This window comes from Epinephelus fuscoguttatus, linkage group LG11 (genome assembly GCF_011397635.1).
Source record: "Epinephelus fuscoguttatus linkage group LG11, E.fuscoguttatus.final_Chr_v1".
NCBI classification, from domain to species: domain Eukaryota; kingdom Metazoa; phylum Chordata; class Actinopteri; order Perciformes; family Serranidae; genus Epinephelus; species Epinephelus fuscoguttatus.
In genome coordinates, this window is record NC_064762.1 from 29,771,215 (window position 1) to 29,790,252 (window position 19,038).

At 38.8% G+C, this 19,038-nt stretch overlaps 1 protein-coding gene across 6 annotated transcripts in view; it reads left to right on the forward strand.

The window, feature by feature from the left end:
- Positions 1-19,038, forward strand: part of LOC125896825 (probable serine/threonine-protein kinase kinX) — a 43,517-nt gene that overhangs the window by 19,393 nt on the left and 5,086 nt on the right. For 2 of the 6 annotated variants that reach the window (XM_049589699.1, XM_049589702.1), the window contains 24 exons: positions 3,337-3,543; positions 3,622-3,699; positions 3,990-4,028; positions 5,144-5,185; positions 5,310-5,378; positions 5,843-5,896; positions 6,407-6,460; positions 6,567-6,620; positions 6,715-6,762; positions 6,876-7,157; positions 11,249-11,296; positions 11,421-11,459; positions 11,645-11,677; positions 11,852-11,899; positions 12,005-12,055; positions 12,142-12,189; positions 12,332-12,379; positions 12,506-12,553; positions 12,658-12,705; positions 12,888-13,004; positions 13,129-13,164; positions 14,295-14,339; positions 14,432-14,458; positions 17,273-17,317. In XM_049589699.1, the coding sequence (XP_049445656.1) occupies positions 3,337-3,543; positions 3,622-3,699; positions 3,990-4,028; positions 5,144-5,185; positions 5,310-5,378; positions 5,843-5,896; positions 6,407-6,460; positions 6,567-6,620; positions 6,715-6,762; positions 6,876-7,157; positions 11,249-11,296; positions 11,421-11,459; positions 11,645-11,677; positions 11,852-11,899; positions 12,005-12,055; positions 12,142-12,189; positions 12,332-12,379; positions 12,506-12,553; positions 12,658-12,705; positions 12,888-13,004; positions 13,129-13,164; positions 14,295-14,339; positions 14,432-14,458; positions 17,273-17,317 (1,608 nt within the window). The remainder of the gene's footprint in view (positions 1-3,336; positions 3,544-3,621; positions 3,700-3,989; positions 4,029-5,143; positions 5,186-5,309; positions 5,379-5,842; positions 5,897-6,406; positions 6,461-6,566; positions 6,621-6,714; positions 6,763-6,875; positions 7,158-11,248; positions 11,297-11,420; positions 11,460-11,644; positions 11,678-11,851; positions 11,900-12,004; positions 12,056-12,141; positions 12,190-12,331; positions 12,380-12,505; positions 12,554-12,657; positions 12,706-12,887; positions 13,005-13,128; positions 13,165-14,294; positions 14,340-14,431; positions 14,459-17,272; positions 17,318-19,038) is intronic. The other 4 variants (XM_049589700.1, XM_049589701.1, XM_049589703.1 and 1 more) reach the window with 4 other exon arrangements.

The following is a 19,038-nucleotide window of genomic DNA, read 5'->3' on the forward strand; positions in this document are numbered from 1 at the left end:
GAGCAGGCCAGTTTGATCGACAGACTGCCTGCCGATAGTGTCCTCGGTTTCTCTGTCAAATCTTCCCCTCACTCCCCCAACACCAGGCTCTCACCCAAATATGGTCACTTCTGGCTCCATGAAACAAGATGGCGGTATCCTCAACACATTCTCACTCCGACCTCGTCACGTATTAATGTGCTTGGTCATGGACTTTCCATGTCAACATACGACGTGCAAGGTACCCTGGGTGAGTTGGTTGTTGACGTTCTGGGACACCGTGTCAAGATATACCTGCTACATTTCATTGTCTTTTTTAAAAATACACTTCCGTTTTCACAGGAAATTTAACATTTATATACAGTCTCTTTCAAAATAAATCTACGCTGGTACAACACTGCAAAAAAACACATGGTTAGGTTTAGCTAAAAACAACAGGGCTTGGCTTGAGAATCTTACGGGACATAAAAACCGGGCATGTGAACACCGCTTTCTTGGGTGAAGGTCAGTGTTTGTTGGACCCATCCACCACCCCTCCCGTCTGCCCCACTCAGACTTTCGCCACCTTAACTTTTGTCCTTGTCCTCTTGCATTCCCCCCTGACACCACTGGGCACCGTTAAACTATAACAGCGATCGGCTGTGTAATGTGCCAACATTAAAGGACACCTTTTTTGTTGGTTTCGCAAGTCAGTGCCCAAGCGCCAGATTTCGATGACTTCGGAGTGAGACCGGGCTCACGTCCGAAATGCCGAACTCAAACTTCAAAATGGGAGTTCACAAACAAAGGATGACGTCACGATTGAAATTTTATTAAGGCTTAAATTTATGCGTAATGACGGTTGGCCCACTTTGAGTGACAGGCTTTCTGTGTCGTGTCCTCGGCTTCTTGGTCAGATCCACAGCTCACTCCTCCAGTGCCAGCCTCAACCCAAATATGGTCACTTTAACCCAAATATGGTCACTTCTGGCTTCAACAAAACAAGGCGGCGGAGGCCGAAATGCCAAAATGGCAAACTTGAGGCTTCAAAACGTAGGTCGAACCAATGGGTGATGTCACGGTGACTACATGTTAGCATGGTAGCTAAGACTATAGGTCTGACCTATCTGATTTTTCTGCCGTGCTTATTTCATGTACTGTGTTGCTTAGCTAGCATCTAACATAAGTAATGAACTGCTGACAGGGGCCACATTAAAACACATCTTGGCCACGCTATATTTGGAATATTTACTCCACTTCACCTCACACACTAACCAACTGAAGCAGCAGTAGATCAGCAACTCCAGTGTTCTGTGAAGTAAAATGACTGCTTTTGTCAATGGAGTCTAGTGGCTTTGAGATAACAGTTTCAGTTACCCATCGGAAAGGGTACACTTAAGTACCCTTAAACTGATACAAATTTTCTTAAGTGGATCTTTTAGGTGACTAACAGCTAACCAACTAAGGCTGCTTTTGCTTAACGTCATTTCTATACATAACGCAGGGGTTTTCTACACGGAGTTATCGGAAACAAACATTGTGATTTGGTTTATATTACTGTATTTCATAACCAGAAGAAAAATGCTTGAATCTGATTGGCTGGCATTTGTCATTTCAAATTATCATTATGGACAGCAAACAAAGATACTGTTAGCAGTTAAATTACCATACTAAATCAATATTACATCAACACTGATAATAACTGAGTAATAATAATAATAATGATAAATCATATAATATATCATAAACAATATACTATAGGGGAGAAAAGTCAGTGTGTGCCATTCTGTACATACGTTTGAAATAATGAAAGATACATGTGTCTATAATTATATTTTTAGGCTGCTTTAGGCGCTTTAAAAATCATAACTAAGACAAAAGATCAAAAATACATCAACAATAATAGTGATGAAATATTATCTAACAGGATAAATCTGAGTTTAAAATAAATTAATACATTTTATTTTATTCTTGTGACATCATTCCATTTCCCTAAACCTTCCAATCCCAAAATGTTGCCCAGCATACCTCAGTACATATTCAAAGTAATTTTTGAACATTGGCAGTGTAATGATTATATTTGTAGCTGCAACTGCAGCAGCCTTCACTGTCCAGGAGGAGGCAGTAAAGAGTGAGGCAGATGAACATGAGGGTGAGGGTGAGGATGACATCGAACCGGCTGCTGATGAAGATGAAACTGAGGAGGCTGAAACAGAAACAGTTGGCGAGTATCACACATTTAACACACCTGCAGCGTCACACACACTGTAAAACTGCATGAGCTCATCAGAACTCATTTAACACATCATTAAACCTTTTCTCCTATTAATGGGGTTTTACACTTGTTTCCTAAAACTGCTAAGTTTGACAGGTAGTGTCATCTTAGCTGAGGTAGTTTGTGCATTTAATATTCAGTGTTTTAAAAGGAATATGAAGTCAATGACATTATTACAACTCTCTTATCTAATAGCAGAAACAAAACAATATTTGTATACAGCTGCATCAAACATGCATCGTGCATCAAACCATGTTTTATAAGGACATTTTTAGAAGTTCTGAAGTCTTTCTGGAGCAAATTACAGCAAATTAAATGTTTCTGAGGTTTCCTTATTTTACTTCATACTGCAGTGTGAGTCTGCCATCTACAGTCCAAAGCAGGCTTATAGGACAAAATGATAAAATAAAATAAAATAGAATAAAGTAAAAAAATAAAAATAAAATAAATAAAAGTAATGAATGAATAAAGAAAATCCATTATTGTTATTGGTGTAAATAAAAATAAAATAAAATAAATGAATAAAAAGATAATCCGCAATCCTGAAATTGGTGTAAATAAATAAAATAAAAATAAAAATAAACAAGGAAAATCCAATATCCTGGTATTGGTGTAAATAAAGAATTAAATAAAATAAAATAAAAGCTAACATAAGTTTGCATTTGTTTTCTACATTTCAGTGATAAATGAGGTGTTTTTTCACCACACTGCGGTTACATTCATGTACATTTCTGAACATGATTAAAATCAAAACATCAGCACTCTTATCTTTGTTGCACATAATTTATTGTCTAAGCTTTTGGTCACAAAGACCATTAAATAGTTTTTATTGCTGTTTTTATATTCAACACTTTTTTGGTCATGTGGGGTAGATTTGAAAATTTTAGTCCTTTTTTTTGCACTTTTGCACACCCATTTTAGATTTGTCTTTGTCCAGATTTGTGTCATGTGAGCCTTAAGTAAGAACCAGACATGTAAACATTTCAAAGCATTCCTTTAATTTCATTATTACCCCAGAGTCTAAGTAGAAAAACCTTGACTGCTGAGTGTTACCAGTCACCTTCCAAATAATTCCAATTATATGTTGCTGCTTTCACTCTCAGCTACCATTCTGCCTGCTGCCCTTGAGGAGGAGGATGAGGATGAGGGAGAGGACGAGGAGCCGACGGCTGAACTAAAGAAAACTGTAGATGAGCCTGAAGATAAAAAAGAGGAGTACGATGAAGACGAGGATGAGGAGAAGGCGACGGTGGATGTGATCAAACCTGTGCCTGAACCTGAGGAAGAAGCACCAAAGCCTGAACCCACAGGTCAGAGAGCAAAAATAATTACAGCTGTTACGTTCCGTTTACTTTCACTGTGACTTCACCTGTGCTTTGTGCTTTCAGTGTGTCCCTGTATCCACCCTGCAAAGATCAAAGAATCGGTCGCCAAAGAGCCGGTCACCAAGACGGCAGAGAAAAAAGGTTTGAGACTTTCCTCTGTGTTCATTTGTTATCTTCACATGATAAGCTTGTCTTACTGTTGCACCTGATGCATTTCGATTTTTGTTTGAGTTCTTGCAGTGAAATTCTGTTTCCTATCTGCTAGTAATGCTAAAATATAAACTTAATTTGCTGTGGTGGTGAATACAGATTGGTATCCTACTGCTGGTGGAGCAGCTGCAGAAGTACATCACTGTTAAAAACCTCAATGTTTAGTCCTTCAGTTTGTAGCTTCAAGTGATTATTATATAATCTCATGTTTGTGTTTTCAGAAGCTCCAAGAAGAGTTTCAGCTGTGAGAAGAAGAAAAGGTACAGATAACAATTTGAAGTTTTTACCAAAGAGATTCCCATATAAAGCTTAGGTTTATTCTCTGAACTAATACTAAACTTTGACTGATGGAGCAGGTTGGAGTGCTTCATTACAGGCCAAATTCAGGAAATTCTCCAGCCCTCTGAAATATGAAACTAGTTCATGTGTTTTGGGGCGACTGTAACATAAAGCTAGTGGTAACTTTGATGTTGCATTAGGAAGCATAGCCAAGTAAAGTTCCCATTTGTATTGGTTGCCATTTTTATGCCTCTGTGTCGGCATTAGCTGTAGCCAGAGGCGTTATTGTCTTCAGGTTGTCTGTATGTCAGTACGTGCAGCGCATTCTCATCCCATTCTCATCAATTTGATATCTCAAGAAAGAATTTCATCAAATTTGGCACAAGATGAACTAATTAGATTTTGGTGGTCATAGGTCAAAGCTCAAGATCACTGTTACCTCTTCTGTCTCATTTTCGTTAATGCGATATCTTATGGACAGCTTGAGGGTATTTTATGAAAATATGGCACAAACGTTCACTTGGACTCAACAACGAGCTGATTAGATTTTGGTGGTCAAAGGTCAAGGTGACTGTGACCTTGCAGCTGTCTCATTCACATTAACATGTTATTTAAAAATAAACCATTCAGAGAAAAACTTAAAATTTTGGACAAAAACATCTATTTTGAGTTATAGATAACCTCATTAGAATTTGGCTGTCAAAGGTTAAGGTCACTGTCTTGCGTCTGTCTCATTCTAATGAGCGCAATATCTCAAAAACATCTTAAGGGAATTTAATTTGGCTGAAACGTTCACTTTGACTCAACTGATTTGATTTTGGTGGTGGAAGGTCAAAGGTCAAGGTCCCCATAACCTCAAAAAATGTTTTTGGCCATAACTCAAGAATTTATACACTAATTATGACAACATTTCACACAAATACTTAATAGGATGAAATGATGTGGTTATGACATTTTATGTCCAAAAGGTCAAAGGTCAGCTTCATTGTGACATTAAATGTTTTCTGGCCGTTATTCAATGTCATAACTCAGGAATAGAGGGGGATTTGGTCTAAAACTGATTCTGGTTGTGACTTTAGTTATTTTTGATTTTCAGAGCGTGAAGCTGTGAAGACGGAGGAAAAGCCAAAGAGGAAAGGTAACACTGAAAACTGTGACATATCATCTTTATACCACCTTTGTCTTAAAAACTAAATGTAAAAGCAACTCCTTTTTCTTATTATGATGTAATGAATTAAACTATGTGCTTGTGTTGCACCCAGCAATGCCCAGAATTGCAGCTCTGGAGCCGAAAATCAGGAGGATCGCGAAATTTCCTGCTTTTCTCAAAGGTACTCAGACTGACTGCGGGCCTACGATGGTCTTACTTTGAACCATGAGGTCAGGACTGAGTTTAAAGGAATAGGTCAACATTTTGGGTGAAACACTTATTCCCCAATCTGTCCATGAAACATGCAGCTAACAGATCAACCAAATGGGATATGGCATGTTAATTAGTGAGCTCTGGGGATGCTGGTTGGTGGATTTTGTAACCTCTGCAGAGCCAGGCTAGCTGTTTCCAGTCTTAATGCTAGGCTAAGCTAACTGGCTGCTGGATCTAGCTTCGTATTTGTTGTACAGACATAAGAGTGGTATCAGCTAAAAAATATTGAACTATTCCTTTGAATTAAGCTTAAACTGTAAGAAACATCCACAGAAAACTGCATAAATGGATTTTACATATACCTTTCCAACACCACCTTCAAAAATTCTGTCACCAAATGACATGTTCTTTATTTTATATTCCAATGAAAAGCCAGGAAAGTGGAAAAGCCTCCCACCAAGACTCCCACTAAGACTCCCAAAAAAGGTACGTTGATAAGTCGGCTGCTAATAAGTCACACTGACACTTAATCTGTGGTAAGAGCTAGGGAAAGTACTGTACTGTAGATAACGGCACTGCTATTTTCAAGTCAGAGTTTATTTTTAGCACCTAATAAATCACAAACCTCAAGGGGCTTTACAGTGTTTACAGCATACAGTACTATACCATCTGTCTTTAGACCCTCGATTTGGATCAGGAAAAACTCCCCAAAACAATCCTTTAAAAGGGGAAAAATGGAAGAAACTTCAGACCACACAAACACATAAGAGGCAAAACTGAAGAAATGAAATGGACACGCAAGGGAGACACTGAATTTCCTGTAGTACAAAGATCCCGATCCAAAACATCTCAAATCAAGCATCGGCAGCAGGGAGACAGATAGACAGAGCGGTCTCAGGATGGCTGATTGGTCCAGCACACACACCTTAGTGATGTCCTTGTTGGACAACGCAAAAAGTGTTGTTGTTTTATCATCTGGTTATTTTTCTTTGACAGAAAAAGAGACAGAGACCAAAAAACAAGAGGAGGTCCCAGAATCTGGACAAGAACGTATGATACTTTTTATTTTCACTATGACTTTAAAAAGGTTTTTAACCTATACAAATGTTGATATACAAAATACAGTTAGCAAACCAACATGTATCATCTGTTTCAGTCGGCCCTTGCAAACCTGCACCAGTCTACTGCCCGTCTCCACCTGGCTGGTACGGTAAGTAACAACGTTATCATGCAGGGGGGAAAAAAAATCTGATTTCATGACGATGGAGGTGACAGCCTGCTTTAAATATATGTTTATCTTCCAGTTCATCACATTGTCACAGACAACCCGTACCCTCCTCCAACCACTTCAGGTATTTACACTGTTGTCATATCAGCAATATTGTATTAGTAAAAGACTATTCTTTGATATATTTTCATGTTTTTAGTCTCTACTGCTGGAATATACAAACTTTTTTATTTTCAGCTCCCTCTGCTCCTGTTCTGACTGCTCACCCTGTCCATCCCGGAGCTCCACCTCTGCAGCCTTTTTACCAGCAGCAGCAGATGCATCCGCTCTACGCGCAGTATCAACCATATCCACCAATGCAGCCAATGCCACCAATGATGCAGCCTCAACCAGAACCAGCGCAGCCAGTCCCACCAGTTGAACCGGTCCAGCCAGAAGTCAAGGAAGAAGAGGCTCCTGTTCAGGCTGAGGTCGCGACTCCAGCTGCTGAGGCTCAGCCAGCTGTAGCTCCAGTCAAGGGTGAGAAGAGATGAACTGAGGCTCACAGTGTTCTTTTGTGCAGATTCAAAACTTTTAGCCAGTATGGCAGAACTGTTATTTGAGTGAGAAATCTGCAAAATCTTGCAACACTCAAAGGCATATAAGACCTTTATGATTTTAGATTTGGAATATGGTTTGACATTAAAAAGTATTACCTCAGATGCAGAATGCAAACTTTATCAGATTTGGCCAGGTAAGGCTGCAGAGCTGTGCACACAAGAAAATATGAAATGATGCAATGCTTTAGAGATTACAAAAAGGTCTTAAGCATAATGTCAAAACACTATTATAAAGCAAAAATGGTAAAAATGATCTTGCTATGCACCACAGAGGTAGAAAAACCACCAGAAAGTGAGATTTGCCCTGACTTTGACTACTTTTAAATCCAGGTATCCAGGCATATTTTTATGGGGTGCCGTTTGTAAAGTGTCTCACGCTGAAAATAACATCAACATTTTGCCACATTTAGCTTCAAACAATGTTTAAAAAAGTATTGTGATTTTTTTAACATCACCTTTTACCACATTTACAGCAATATTTGTTAACTTATATATACTTATATTTAACTTATATTAAATAGTTAAATCTAAATATTAAATGTGGCACCTAAATGTTAAATGTTAAATCTAAATATTAAATCTAAATCTAAATGCTAAATCTAAATCTAAATCTAAATGTTAAATCTAAATGTTTTGGGTGAAACTAAATATTTAGCTAATATGCAAATTCACACTGCCGGTCACCGGAAGTACCAAAATAAAAGCTCGAGATGGTCAGACTGTTTATAGAATCAAATAACGAATTAAAACCAACTTATCGGGGGAAATGGACACTTGAACATACATTAGCGTGATAATACTATATATATATTATACTATATATACTACCTAAAATAACAAGAAACGTGTTTGGAGAAATTTTATTTGATGTGTACTTTGAGCTGTTAGTGTCCCTTCTGAGGGAATCACCTTGTTGTTTACAAATACTTCCGGGTAGAAAACCAGCGGAGTTTAGCAACATATATATATATGTACATATATATGCACATCTCACATTTTTCACGTCACTATATCACCGTTTAGACTAATCTGGTGTTTGTAAAGCCTATAAACACTATGACTGAACAAACATTACTATCACGGTCTGAAATTAATAACATGGTTATCGTAGATTAGCGAGGCTAACTGTTAGCTGTTAGCCCCGTTGTAATGACTCACTAACTCTAAACGGTCCGTGAAGAAAATATTTTTTCCAGCGGATGTCTTAGTTACAACATGATTGAGCTAACTGGAGTAGTTTCATGTCGTATCCGACAATGGGAGACATTTAACAGATGACGTCCTGATAGCTTTGCTGCTGCTGCGGCCACTGGTGCTTTCTAGACATTGTGATTTCCTAAAACTGAATAAATACCACACATCGCAACACAAAACTGCTTTGCTAGCTCAATCATGTTGTAACTAAGACATCCGCTGGAAAAAATATTTTTTTCACGGACCGTTTAAGAGTTAATGAGTCATTACAGACACTGCTAACGGGGCTAAGAACTGACGGTTGTTAGCTTAGCTTAGGTTGTTAATCCCTCCGAATGGACACTAACACGTTTCTTGTTATTTTAGGTAGTTATTATCACGCTAATGTATGTTCAAGTGTCCATTTCCCCCGATAAGTTGGTTTTAATTCGTTATTTGATTCTATAAACAGTCTGACCATCTCGAGCTTTTATTTTGGTACTTCCGGTGACCGGCAGTGTGAATTTGCATATTAGCTAAATATTTAGTTTCACCCAAAACATTTAGATTTAACATTTAGATTTAGATTTAGATTTAATATTTAGATTTAACATTTATATTTATATTTATATTTAGCATTTAGATTTAACATTTAGATTTAGATTTAGATTTAGATTTAATATTTAGATTTAGATTTAGATTTAGCATTTAGATTTAGATTTAATATTTAGATTTAGATTTAGATTTAGCATTTAGATTTAGATTTAATATTTAGATTTAACATTTAACATTTAGGTGCCACATTTAATATTTAGATTTAACTATTTAATATATTTCTAAGTTAACAAATATTGCTGTAAATGTGGTAAAAGGTGACGTTAAAAAAATCACAATACTTTTTTAAACATTATTTGAAGCTAAATGTGGCAAAATGTTGATGTTATTTTCAGCGTGAGACACTTTACAAACGGCACCCCATATATTTTTGACATATGTATCAACTTTTTAGCCTTTTTTTCTACTCCCGTTGTTTTTCTGATCACATACTACAGTCTGGAAATGTTGCTGTTTAGAATCATAATCTTTCAGGTTTTATGCAAATTGAAGTTTACATTTTTAAAACACCCGATATTTTTGATCTGCAGGGATGCAAGCAGTCTCAACAGAGTAGATGATGAGTTGAATTTCAAATGAACATATTCACAAAATTAAACCCAATGCGTTCTCATCCCAGCTTGCTGCGTCTCTGTCAGTGGACCCAAACGTCAAAATATGATATGCTAGGTAACCTCCTGCGTCAGTTTAGGATGTTCACGAACGACGTGTCAATTGACGCATTTTGGTTGCATTGTGTCTTTTCAAACTACCTTTCCATTCTCACAGGAAACATGCAGTTTGTGCTCGTTCCATGCATACAGTCTTTTTCAAAATAAACTTAATACATCGGTAAATACTTTGTTTATTTCCTTAAGTTTAGGCAACAAAAGTTCCTGGTTAGATTTAGAAAAAAATATGATGGATTGGCTTAAAATTAGTGTGGTTCTAGCTGACGGAATGTTACATCACATGACATATGTCACACTACTGTAGCCTGCTACACATATTAGCACACTACATTGTTATTAAAATAATGCCATTGACTTTTGGTTTCACACGGGAAATGACCAGTGGGTGACAAAGCAGCAATATTTGACAAGTTCAGTTGTGGACGATGGCGTTAAAAATAGCCACTGCCCGGTGCACATCATACTATTGTGAAAGGTGCCTCTGTGCATTGGTATCTGAGGCTGAAATCACTGACAAAGCAGCAGCATTTGATGAGCTGAGAGTGAGAGTGGGCTGGGAAAAGGGGCTTCGCAACAACACCATCTTGATATCAGCAGTAACCACCCCATGAGTGAAGTGCAAAGTGGGGGCAATGAGCTAGGCAGTGGGATACACACATGCACTGTGCATGCATCTGGACTGACAACAAACCACAGAGAAGCTCGGATTACAACACACACATAGGGAGTGTGACTTCATTCTCTGCTCAGGACGCCATCACTTCATTATATCTTTAAATAACAACCTGTGGTTTGCTGCTGCACCAATGTTCTGTAAGTTGCATGCAGAACCTTTAAAGGTCTAGTGTGTAGAATTTAGTGGCATCTAGTGGTGAGTTTGCAGAACTGGACTCCTATGTGGCAAGCGCATAGGCTGCTGTAGAACAACATGACGGACTCTGTGTAAGAGGAACTGGTCCATGTATAAGTATAAATGGCTCAACAAAACCACAATTCTTAGTTTCAGGTGTTTATAAACACTAATGGAATTGGTTGAAAACGCCACACTAAAGTGCCCTCTTTAGTGGCGAAAATGAGAGGATGTGCCCTGTCAGCTGCCCTCTTGAATGATGAAAACGAGCAGATGTGCCCTTTTGGCTGCCCTCTTGGCTGCTCTCTTGATTAACAAAAATAAGAGGATGTGCCCTTTTGGCTGCCCTCTTGAGTGGTGAAAACGAGAGGATGGCCCTGTTTGGCTGCCCTCTTGAGTGATCAAAACAAGACAACGTGCCTTATTGGATGAAAATGAGCGGATGTGCCCTTTTGGCTGCCCTCTCGTCCCCATGTCATGCAGTAGGTGCCCTTTTTTCCTTTTCGCCCCTGCCCTTGAAACATCCTGAGTCCGTCACTGATTATAAACTAATGACAATGTAGTTGTGAATGTTGTAACCATTTCTGCCACAAGATGCCACTAAATCCTTCACACTGGACCTTTAAATGGAATCGTTGCAATTGAAAAAAATATAAAGAGACCCTTAATTTCATGACTTAGCTAAACTCTTTTCTCTTTAAGAACCAGAGACTGTTGAGGAGGAAGTGAAGGCTCCATCCACAAAGAAAGGTACAAACAGTTTAGTTTGTTAAATAGTTAAGCACAAACACAATTTTTAAAAAGTTAAACACACACATATATATTTTCTCTTCATTAGTGCTGTGAACAATAATTAACATATGATATTTTTCAGCTGATAAGAAGAAAACCAAGGCTGTTGATTCAGCAAAAGGTAGGCCTACCACATGCCTCTCCAGATCCACTGAATGCCTCATTGCCGTTTAACTAGAGGATTCCTCATAATGACAACAGCTGCAGCATCGAACAGTGATATACAATGACACAATGTGCTCTAAGAATGAATTCATTATGGAAAATTAACTCTGCATGGCCATTTCACTCGCATTATCCCCTCAGAGCCAGCAGCAGCCAAAGAGAAGACAAAGAAAGGTAATTTATGTTTACAGCTCAGTAATTTGCTGCTTTCAATGGTGCTCACTTGAGTGTTGTTACAAATGATACTGACAACAGTTTGAGCTGTGCTTTGTGGTAAAAGTACAAACAGAATTGCACACTTCAGTAAGTTATGAATATCATAATTTAACACTATTTTAAAAATCGTAGATGCTGCTGTTTCAAAAGACAAACCCAAAGCTGACACAACAAAGAAAGGTAAATAAACTTAAACTTATTGTGGTTATCTTGAGGAATATTCATGTTAATTTAACATACACTGTACTTATTGATTTTATTTTTATTTTTTTTGTTTTGATACAGAACCAACAGCCAAAAAAGAGAAAACCAAAACTCCTGCACCAGCTAAGAAAGGTAATGTACATATTGGTAGAATGTGACGTTCGTAATAATGTATACAGTATTTGATGTCTTTGAGTCAGTTGCATTTGCTTTAACAGAGCCAGCTGTAAAAGAGAAAGCCAAAAGTCCTGCACCAGCTAAGAAAGGTACATAATGACCAGGCGTTATGGTAGAAAATAAAGTTTCTACTCTTCAGAAACAAAGTAAAACCCGGTAAAAATGAGCTCCTTTGAAGGTTAAAATACTGAGGTATGTATAAGTTTACATGTCGTATCTTTGATTCTACAGAGCCAGCAGTAAAAGAGAAACCCAAACCTGCTGCAGCTGCTAAGAAAGGTAAACCGTAATTACACCACAGGGTGTCATAGGAACTATAACTGTCATGTGAAGCAGCAGCTAATATTTTACAAAGAAAACAAATGATTCAGGCCACTAATCACACCTCTTTCCTCATTATATTAGAGCCTGCGGCTACGCGACAGAAGAGCAAATCAGCTTCTGAAAAGAAAGGTGAGTACACACACTGACATGCATTCATTTGCATTTAAGTCAATCATCATTCCTGCCAGTGACGTTAAAGATGATTGGAAACTAATTGTTTTTGCTCCTCTCAGAAGCATCACCTGTCAGGAGCAAAGCCAAAGCTCCTGCAGCAAAGAAAGGTAAAACTGTCAACATGCACAAGTTTATTAAAATGACATTTTGGTTGAAGATTTGGTTTCGATCATCCAGTTTAGCGGAATTCTTCACTTGCATTATCTTTTCAGTTCGTGAAGATGCTAAACCATAATTTGATTTTAATCTAAATGAAAATATTGGTATTGATTTGTTTTTAACATTCCAGAACCAGAACCACATCCACAGCCTCTCAGAGTGAGACCGAGGCTAGAAACTATGAGGAGGGTGAATGTAACCTCCCATGCAAAGGAAGAGAAACCTGCCAGATCTTCGTCTGAACCAGGTAACACTTTCTCTAATGTGAGACACAAATAATTTACCATGGGCATTTACTGGCCTGTGGAGCAGAGCAGGACTCTTGTACTGAAACTTGCAGTAATTTAATTTGTATGTCTTTTTATTTTCAGCTAAGGCGAAATCAAAATTATTGGCAGAGCAGAAAAGTAAGTCTACATTTTATTATGTGTATGTATGTCTGCATTTGTTGGTTAACTTGTGGATGGGTTGTTTTTATGAATCCACACCGGCGACAGCCAGCAGGGAGCATTATGTCCACTCGTTTCATTCTTGTTGACACAATTTCTCAGGAACACCCAGAGGTAATTCCTTCAACTTTGGCACAAACGTCCACTTAGACTCAAGAATGAACTGATTAGATTTTGGTGGTCAAAGCACAACACATATTTTTGGACATAACTCAGTAATTCATATGCTAATCGTGCTTAACTTTAACACGAATAGATCTAATAGGATCAAATGATGAAGTGATATCATCTTATATCCAAAAGGTCAAAGGTCAACTTCACTGTGACATCATAATCTCCTGCAAGAACATAGCAGAAGGGGAGACGTTTGGTCAGATACTGACTCGGTGACTCTAGTCTTTGGTGCCTACCTTGAAACCTTGCTGACTATATAGATTTTATGTTGAAAATGAGCATCCATGTTTTAGAATATGTAGCTTCTTTGCATCAACATCCATATTTGAAGCATTGTCAGCTGTCATGGCTACGTATGAGTCTGGACAAACATGGATGTAAACTGTGGTATTTTTGTTCAAGCCCTTTTTTGTTCCAAGCAGGACATTGAAATGCAGCAAACACAAAATCATTAACTTTGTAACTTAACAAAGCTACCTCATCTACCTTTTTATCGTCAGTCATGCTCTAACAATAATGTCTGCAAACTAAGTGGCTCCCAGTATTTTTCTGATTGAACATGCTCTTTGGCTCTGGGAGAAATTAACTGAACAGAGTAATTAATGACATATAAACATAAGTTGAGTCGTGAAAGAGCAGATGAGAGGTTGGGTTTTTCTCAAAACATTCTGTATTTAAAGATTTTGGGTTACGGTAATGGTAAATCTCTCCTGACACCTCTCAGGACAAATCACACTTCTTGGAAACATAGTCACAGATATGAGATTAAATGGGCTGTTTTATGCATGATAAAGTTCCAATTAGGACATGTCAAGCTGCATTACACTGAGAGGAGAATATTATTGCCAGAATATTAACAGGTACACCTGAGAATTATTTGGCAGGATGTAATAGGGCTGTCTCTCCTCTCGCAGGCAAAGCTGAGAAGGCTGAGAAGAAATCTGTCAAAGAGGCTCAAGGTATGATTCACAATTAGAAAGTGAATCTAATGTGTGCTGTGGGTGGGTGACATTGATGAGTTTCTCTCTTTTTCCTCCCTCTCACATTTTAGATAAAGAGAAAAAACCACCACAGCCGAGTGAGTATGAAAGTTATTTATCTCTAGTGATATCCAGTCACCATGACAACAACTAACACTTCTCTGAAATCAAGTATGACTGGTGTTGTATATTCAGAAGTTGGCACAACTTCTTCAACAACTGACACAAAAGATTGCAGCATTGAAAGTAAAGACTTTGCTTTGCTGATATCTTGATATAAAACAAACCAATTAGTATAACATGGCATCTAAACGGTGTTTAAGGCCCTGCACACTAATGCCAGGTTCAGACTACATAACATCTTTGTCTGTTATGATGGTCACCATGTCAGGATAGGTGATCATGGAGTCATAAATTCTTGCCATGACTTGGTCGAGAGACATGATGGACGATACGTGTAAGCCAGAAGTGACAATATTTGGATGACAGATTGGAGCTGTGAAGGAGGGAGGGGTGGATCTGACTCATATGGTGCTTCTCAAAGTCAAGGATGCTTACTTGGTGGGACAGGTCCTTCCAAGTCTGCGTCCTACAGAGGTTAGCAAGTACTTAGGGGTGCATCATTGAAGAGGCCCTGCCTTCAGTTCTGGCAAATCATGTGCAAAGAACTCATGCCCCCTGAGCATACACACATGCAACCTTGAAAATTCTCTAAAGGAAAGACTTGATCCTCGGTAGAACTCAAAGGATCCTTGACATTGCAACAGTCAAGTGGCCAGTCAATGAACTGCAGTTTCTGGCACTTCCACGTTGGCTTCAGTTTTCAGCCCCGGCAGCTGCAGCTTGGTTTTTCCTTGACTAATCAAAACCTGCCGTCTTTCACGGCCTGCGTAATGTCTTGGGGAAGGAAGTGCAAAGGACCAACCTCTGGGAGCAAGATTGTAAACAACCAGTGGCATGTGTTTTGTGTTTGAAAAAGACAAAAAAAGAGAGAAAAAATGACTTTGACCTTTCTTCTGTTTCAAAGATCCGCCTCGTAGCACCAACAGCATCACTCCTTTTTGTCTGCTACATTTAAAGTTGTGCTCTGTGCTGTTATTGGTCAATGTCAGCAAAGGTCATGGAATTTGTCATACTCAGAGAGAGAAGGCAAAAAAATTGCTAGTCTTTTTTCAGTATGTTGTGAGGCGTCCCAGATGTGGTGTCGGTTGTCCTATATGATACACTACACGGGAGAAAATGATCAATTGTTGTGCCAGATGCCTGTTTTTGCTCCCTGCGACACCCTACGTGTGTCAGGCCAGCTTATTATCAGGCTGATATCATGTGGTCTGAACCTGAACCTGACATTACACAGGTGTGTACTCAGTCTGGTTGATGTTCTGAAGAGGTATGCTAGGATTTATGTAATGCAACAAAACACAATGTCCTAATAAGAGTCATTACGGGTTGTCTGACTCGAATGATGGCAGCAGCTCTTTGGGTCACAGGTGACAGGCTTGAACCCTGAAGCACGACTCGAAGACAGGCAGGTTGAAATAAAAGTTCACATTTACATATGTCAAAAACAGGCAAAGGTCAGAACCAGGTATAGTATGCAGAACAAAAGACTTGAAAGCCCGGGTGTCAGCAGAGAAATTTGGCAGGGAATGAGTGGAAATGGGAAACGGGTGTGCAGGTGGGCGGGGAGGGTCAGGTGATGGGAATGGAGGAAAAAGGGTTAGTGCAGGGCAGAAGGGAGTGGCTGGATCTGAAATGACAGGGGAGTATGTGGCAAATATGAATGTATTTTGTTGGCTGTTTTCCCACCAGTCAACAGACCTGATAAAGCCTCTTGCATGAACAAAGAAAGTACTTCCAGTAATTCACCTGGGTGACTGAGAACCAGCACAGACCCAAAGTAGTGCTTGTTTACATGTTTTATTCCATATGCTTGTTGTTCATAGACAAAGGAAAAAGAGCGTCCTGTAAAGCTTAAGGTATCCAGTTAATTTCCACCATCTTCCCACTGGTTGACTCAATACAAATTTGCTTTAATGACATTAGGAACATAAGCGATTAGAATTTAATGAGATGAGCTGATTGAGATGAGATTACCAGCCTTTTGAGCTGCCTTGAGTCACTGGAAGAGATTATGGCCTTTGATGAATATGGCAACAATAATACTTAGCTGGATTGATTAAACCCATGAAGCAAAACCCATTAAATTGGGGTATTAGTGTTCTGTTATTATTGAGTCACCCAGTGGAGTATCAGCACCCCCCCATCTCGTCCCCACTCTACCGTGTGACTCTACACTTTCCTACTCACACAGTATTTCCTGTTTCTTAGTGTGTGATCAAATTAGGTTGACTCCTCTGATCCAAACTTTAATTTATAGGTTTAATTTGCTGCCTTTCTTTTAAATTGGGTTGCTTACTTTATTTTTCATGCCTCCACTGTGAACGAAAAATCCAAAAACTGAAAAACTCAGACCTGCTTGTACATTCCATCTATGGGTACCACTGGAATAATCAAACTTTATGCCCATGGGAGAACATCAAAATACGGCATTGCAGAAAAACAGCATTGAAATGTTTTCTGTTTGTTCATGGCGGTTGGCACAAAATAACTACCCACACATTAAAAGAAATATCAAAGACTGTTTGTGTGCTGAGTGTGCTGATTTTTTTTAGCAAAAATGCAATTTAATTTCAGCTGGACTTTAACAGAAGAATGAAAGAGCACAAGGCCACAAAAGAACATCACAGTGTGTCTTCTGAATGAACCTTTTTTTCCTTTCCCAGGCTCTTTCTCCTCATTTTCCTACTCATATGCATGCAGACACTCATCCTGTGTCTTCTGTCTCTCTTACACAGACTCACACACACATACCAACAATATAACTATGCATTTTATCCTATTTCTTGCAGAAGAATCCCAGACTGAAGAAAACATTACAGAAAAGAAGAAACCAGGTAGGAGTTGCTGAAATTTCATCAGACTGTTTTGACTAACTGTGACTTTCTGATGAAACTTACACAAATAAATAGAGGTTTCCTCTGAAAGCTTTTGCATACCTTTATCCAAATGGAACATACTTTGAAATATGTTTTTTTTTATTTTGTTTTGTTTTTTTGCCTCTTTGCCTGCACAGGTAACTGACACTATAGAGACAGCCAGGTAATAAGGAGAGAGGTGAAGGAAGGTGTGACAGGCAACAAAGGTCTTCAACTAAACAGTTTTAAAGGACCATAACCTACTGGGAAGCACATGGGTGTTTCATTGTTCGGTCTATAAGTTACATTTCATGGTGATATTCCAGCCTGTTGTCATTCCCAGCAGTGTTTCTGTAATTGAACCTGGGCTCATTTGCATCACCTCCTCATCCCAAGTCATTACATATTGCCGCTTTGTCAGTGGCCTTTTACGTCTAAGTATTACAGGCTAGGCATCCTTCTGCATCTGTTTTTGACATCCCAGGATGCCACTACCAAAGCCAGCATGTCAACAAAAGCATGTAGTTTGGTTTAGAAAAAAACATCATGGTTTCTCTCTACATTCACATGGGAAGCTAACACCAGGCTCCTGGGTGAAAGTCCAGGGTTTGTTGGTCCCATCCACCCTATGGGGACTTTCTCGCTTCTTATATTAGTCATTACTGGCAGCATTTCAATCTGATACCGTCTAGCAGCATGATACCACTGTGACAGGTATTGTCTGGCTGTGTTAAGAACTGACACCGCCCGTCCGCGTATCATAGCGCAGCAAGAGGTGGCCTTTTTGCGCCAGGTGTGTGATGCCAAAACAGCTGTCAAAGCGGCAGGTTTTCAGTGTCTCTGAAAAGAGAACAGTCTGGTATTTCACTGGTGTTTTTGATGGTTTTGAGCCTGAACCGAACCAAACCTTCACCACAGCGTTGTTGAGAACCGTAAAGTTTGTATATATCCGCAACAAAATAATGTGCAAATGTCACTTAGTATGTAACACGAATTTCAAAAAACCCTCAATGCAAACATTTCTTCTGGTGATTTTTTTGCACATAATCAAATAGTTTTGTTGCCTAAACCTGAAGTAGTTTTGGTGACAAAACCTACATTTCTTGTGACACTGATCTTTTTTTGAAAATACACTATGCTTGTAACAAGCACAAATTATGCGTCCATGTCCTTGAGAGTCCAAAACTGACGCTATAGGAGTACTTAGAGCGCCATAGTTTGAAGTGTAGGGCCATTGGCCATTGTTGTTTATTAAATAGCGATGATGTGAAGGTGATGAAGGAGACTCTGATGACACCGTCTTGCTTGTATACAGAAAAGGTTTATTACAAGAAGTACAGCATCAAATCAAGCGCCTAGGATGCCTGTGAAAGCCAATGTGAACTGCTCTGAATAACAGCCCCAAAAACCCTGCTTATATAGACTGGTGATGTTTATGAAATGTGAGACAAGGCAAAACAGACAACAGAGAGATATTCTAGTTGGACTTCACCAAACCTTGACCTGGGCCATAAATACCTTCTTAACCCTGACCATATATACTTTAGACCCTGGGCCCCTAACTGGTCATCTGTTCCAAAGCTTCAGAGAAGATCTTAATACACTACACCATTTTACCAGCTGGGAGTGAGAACATGTTGGATATTCTTTTCTTTAAATAATGAATAGTTGTATTTTCTTGTGGAAACCAGGAACTCCCA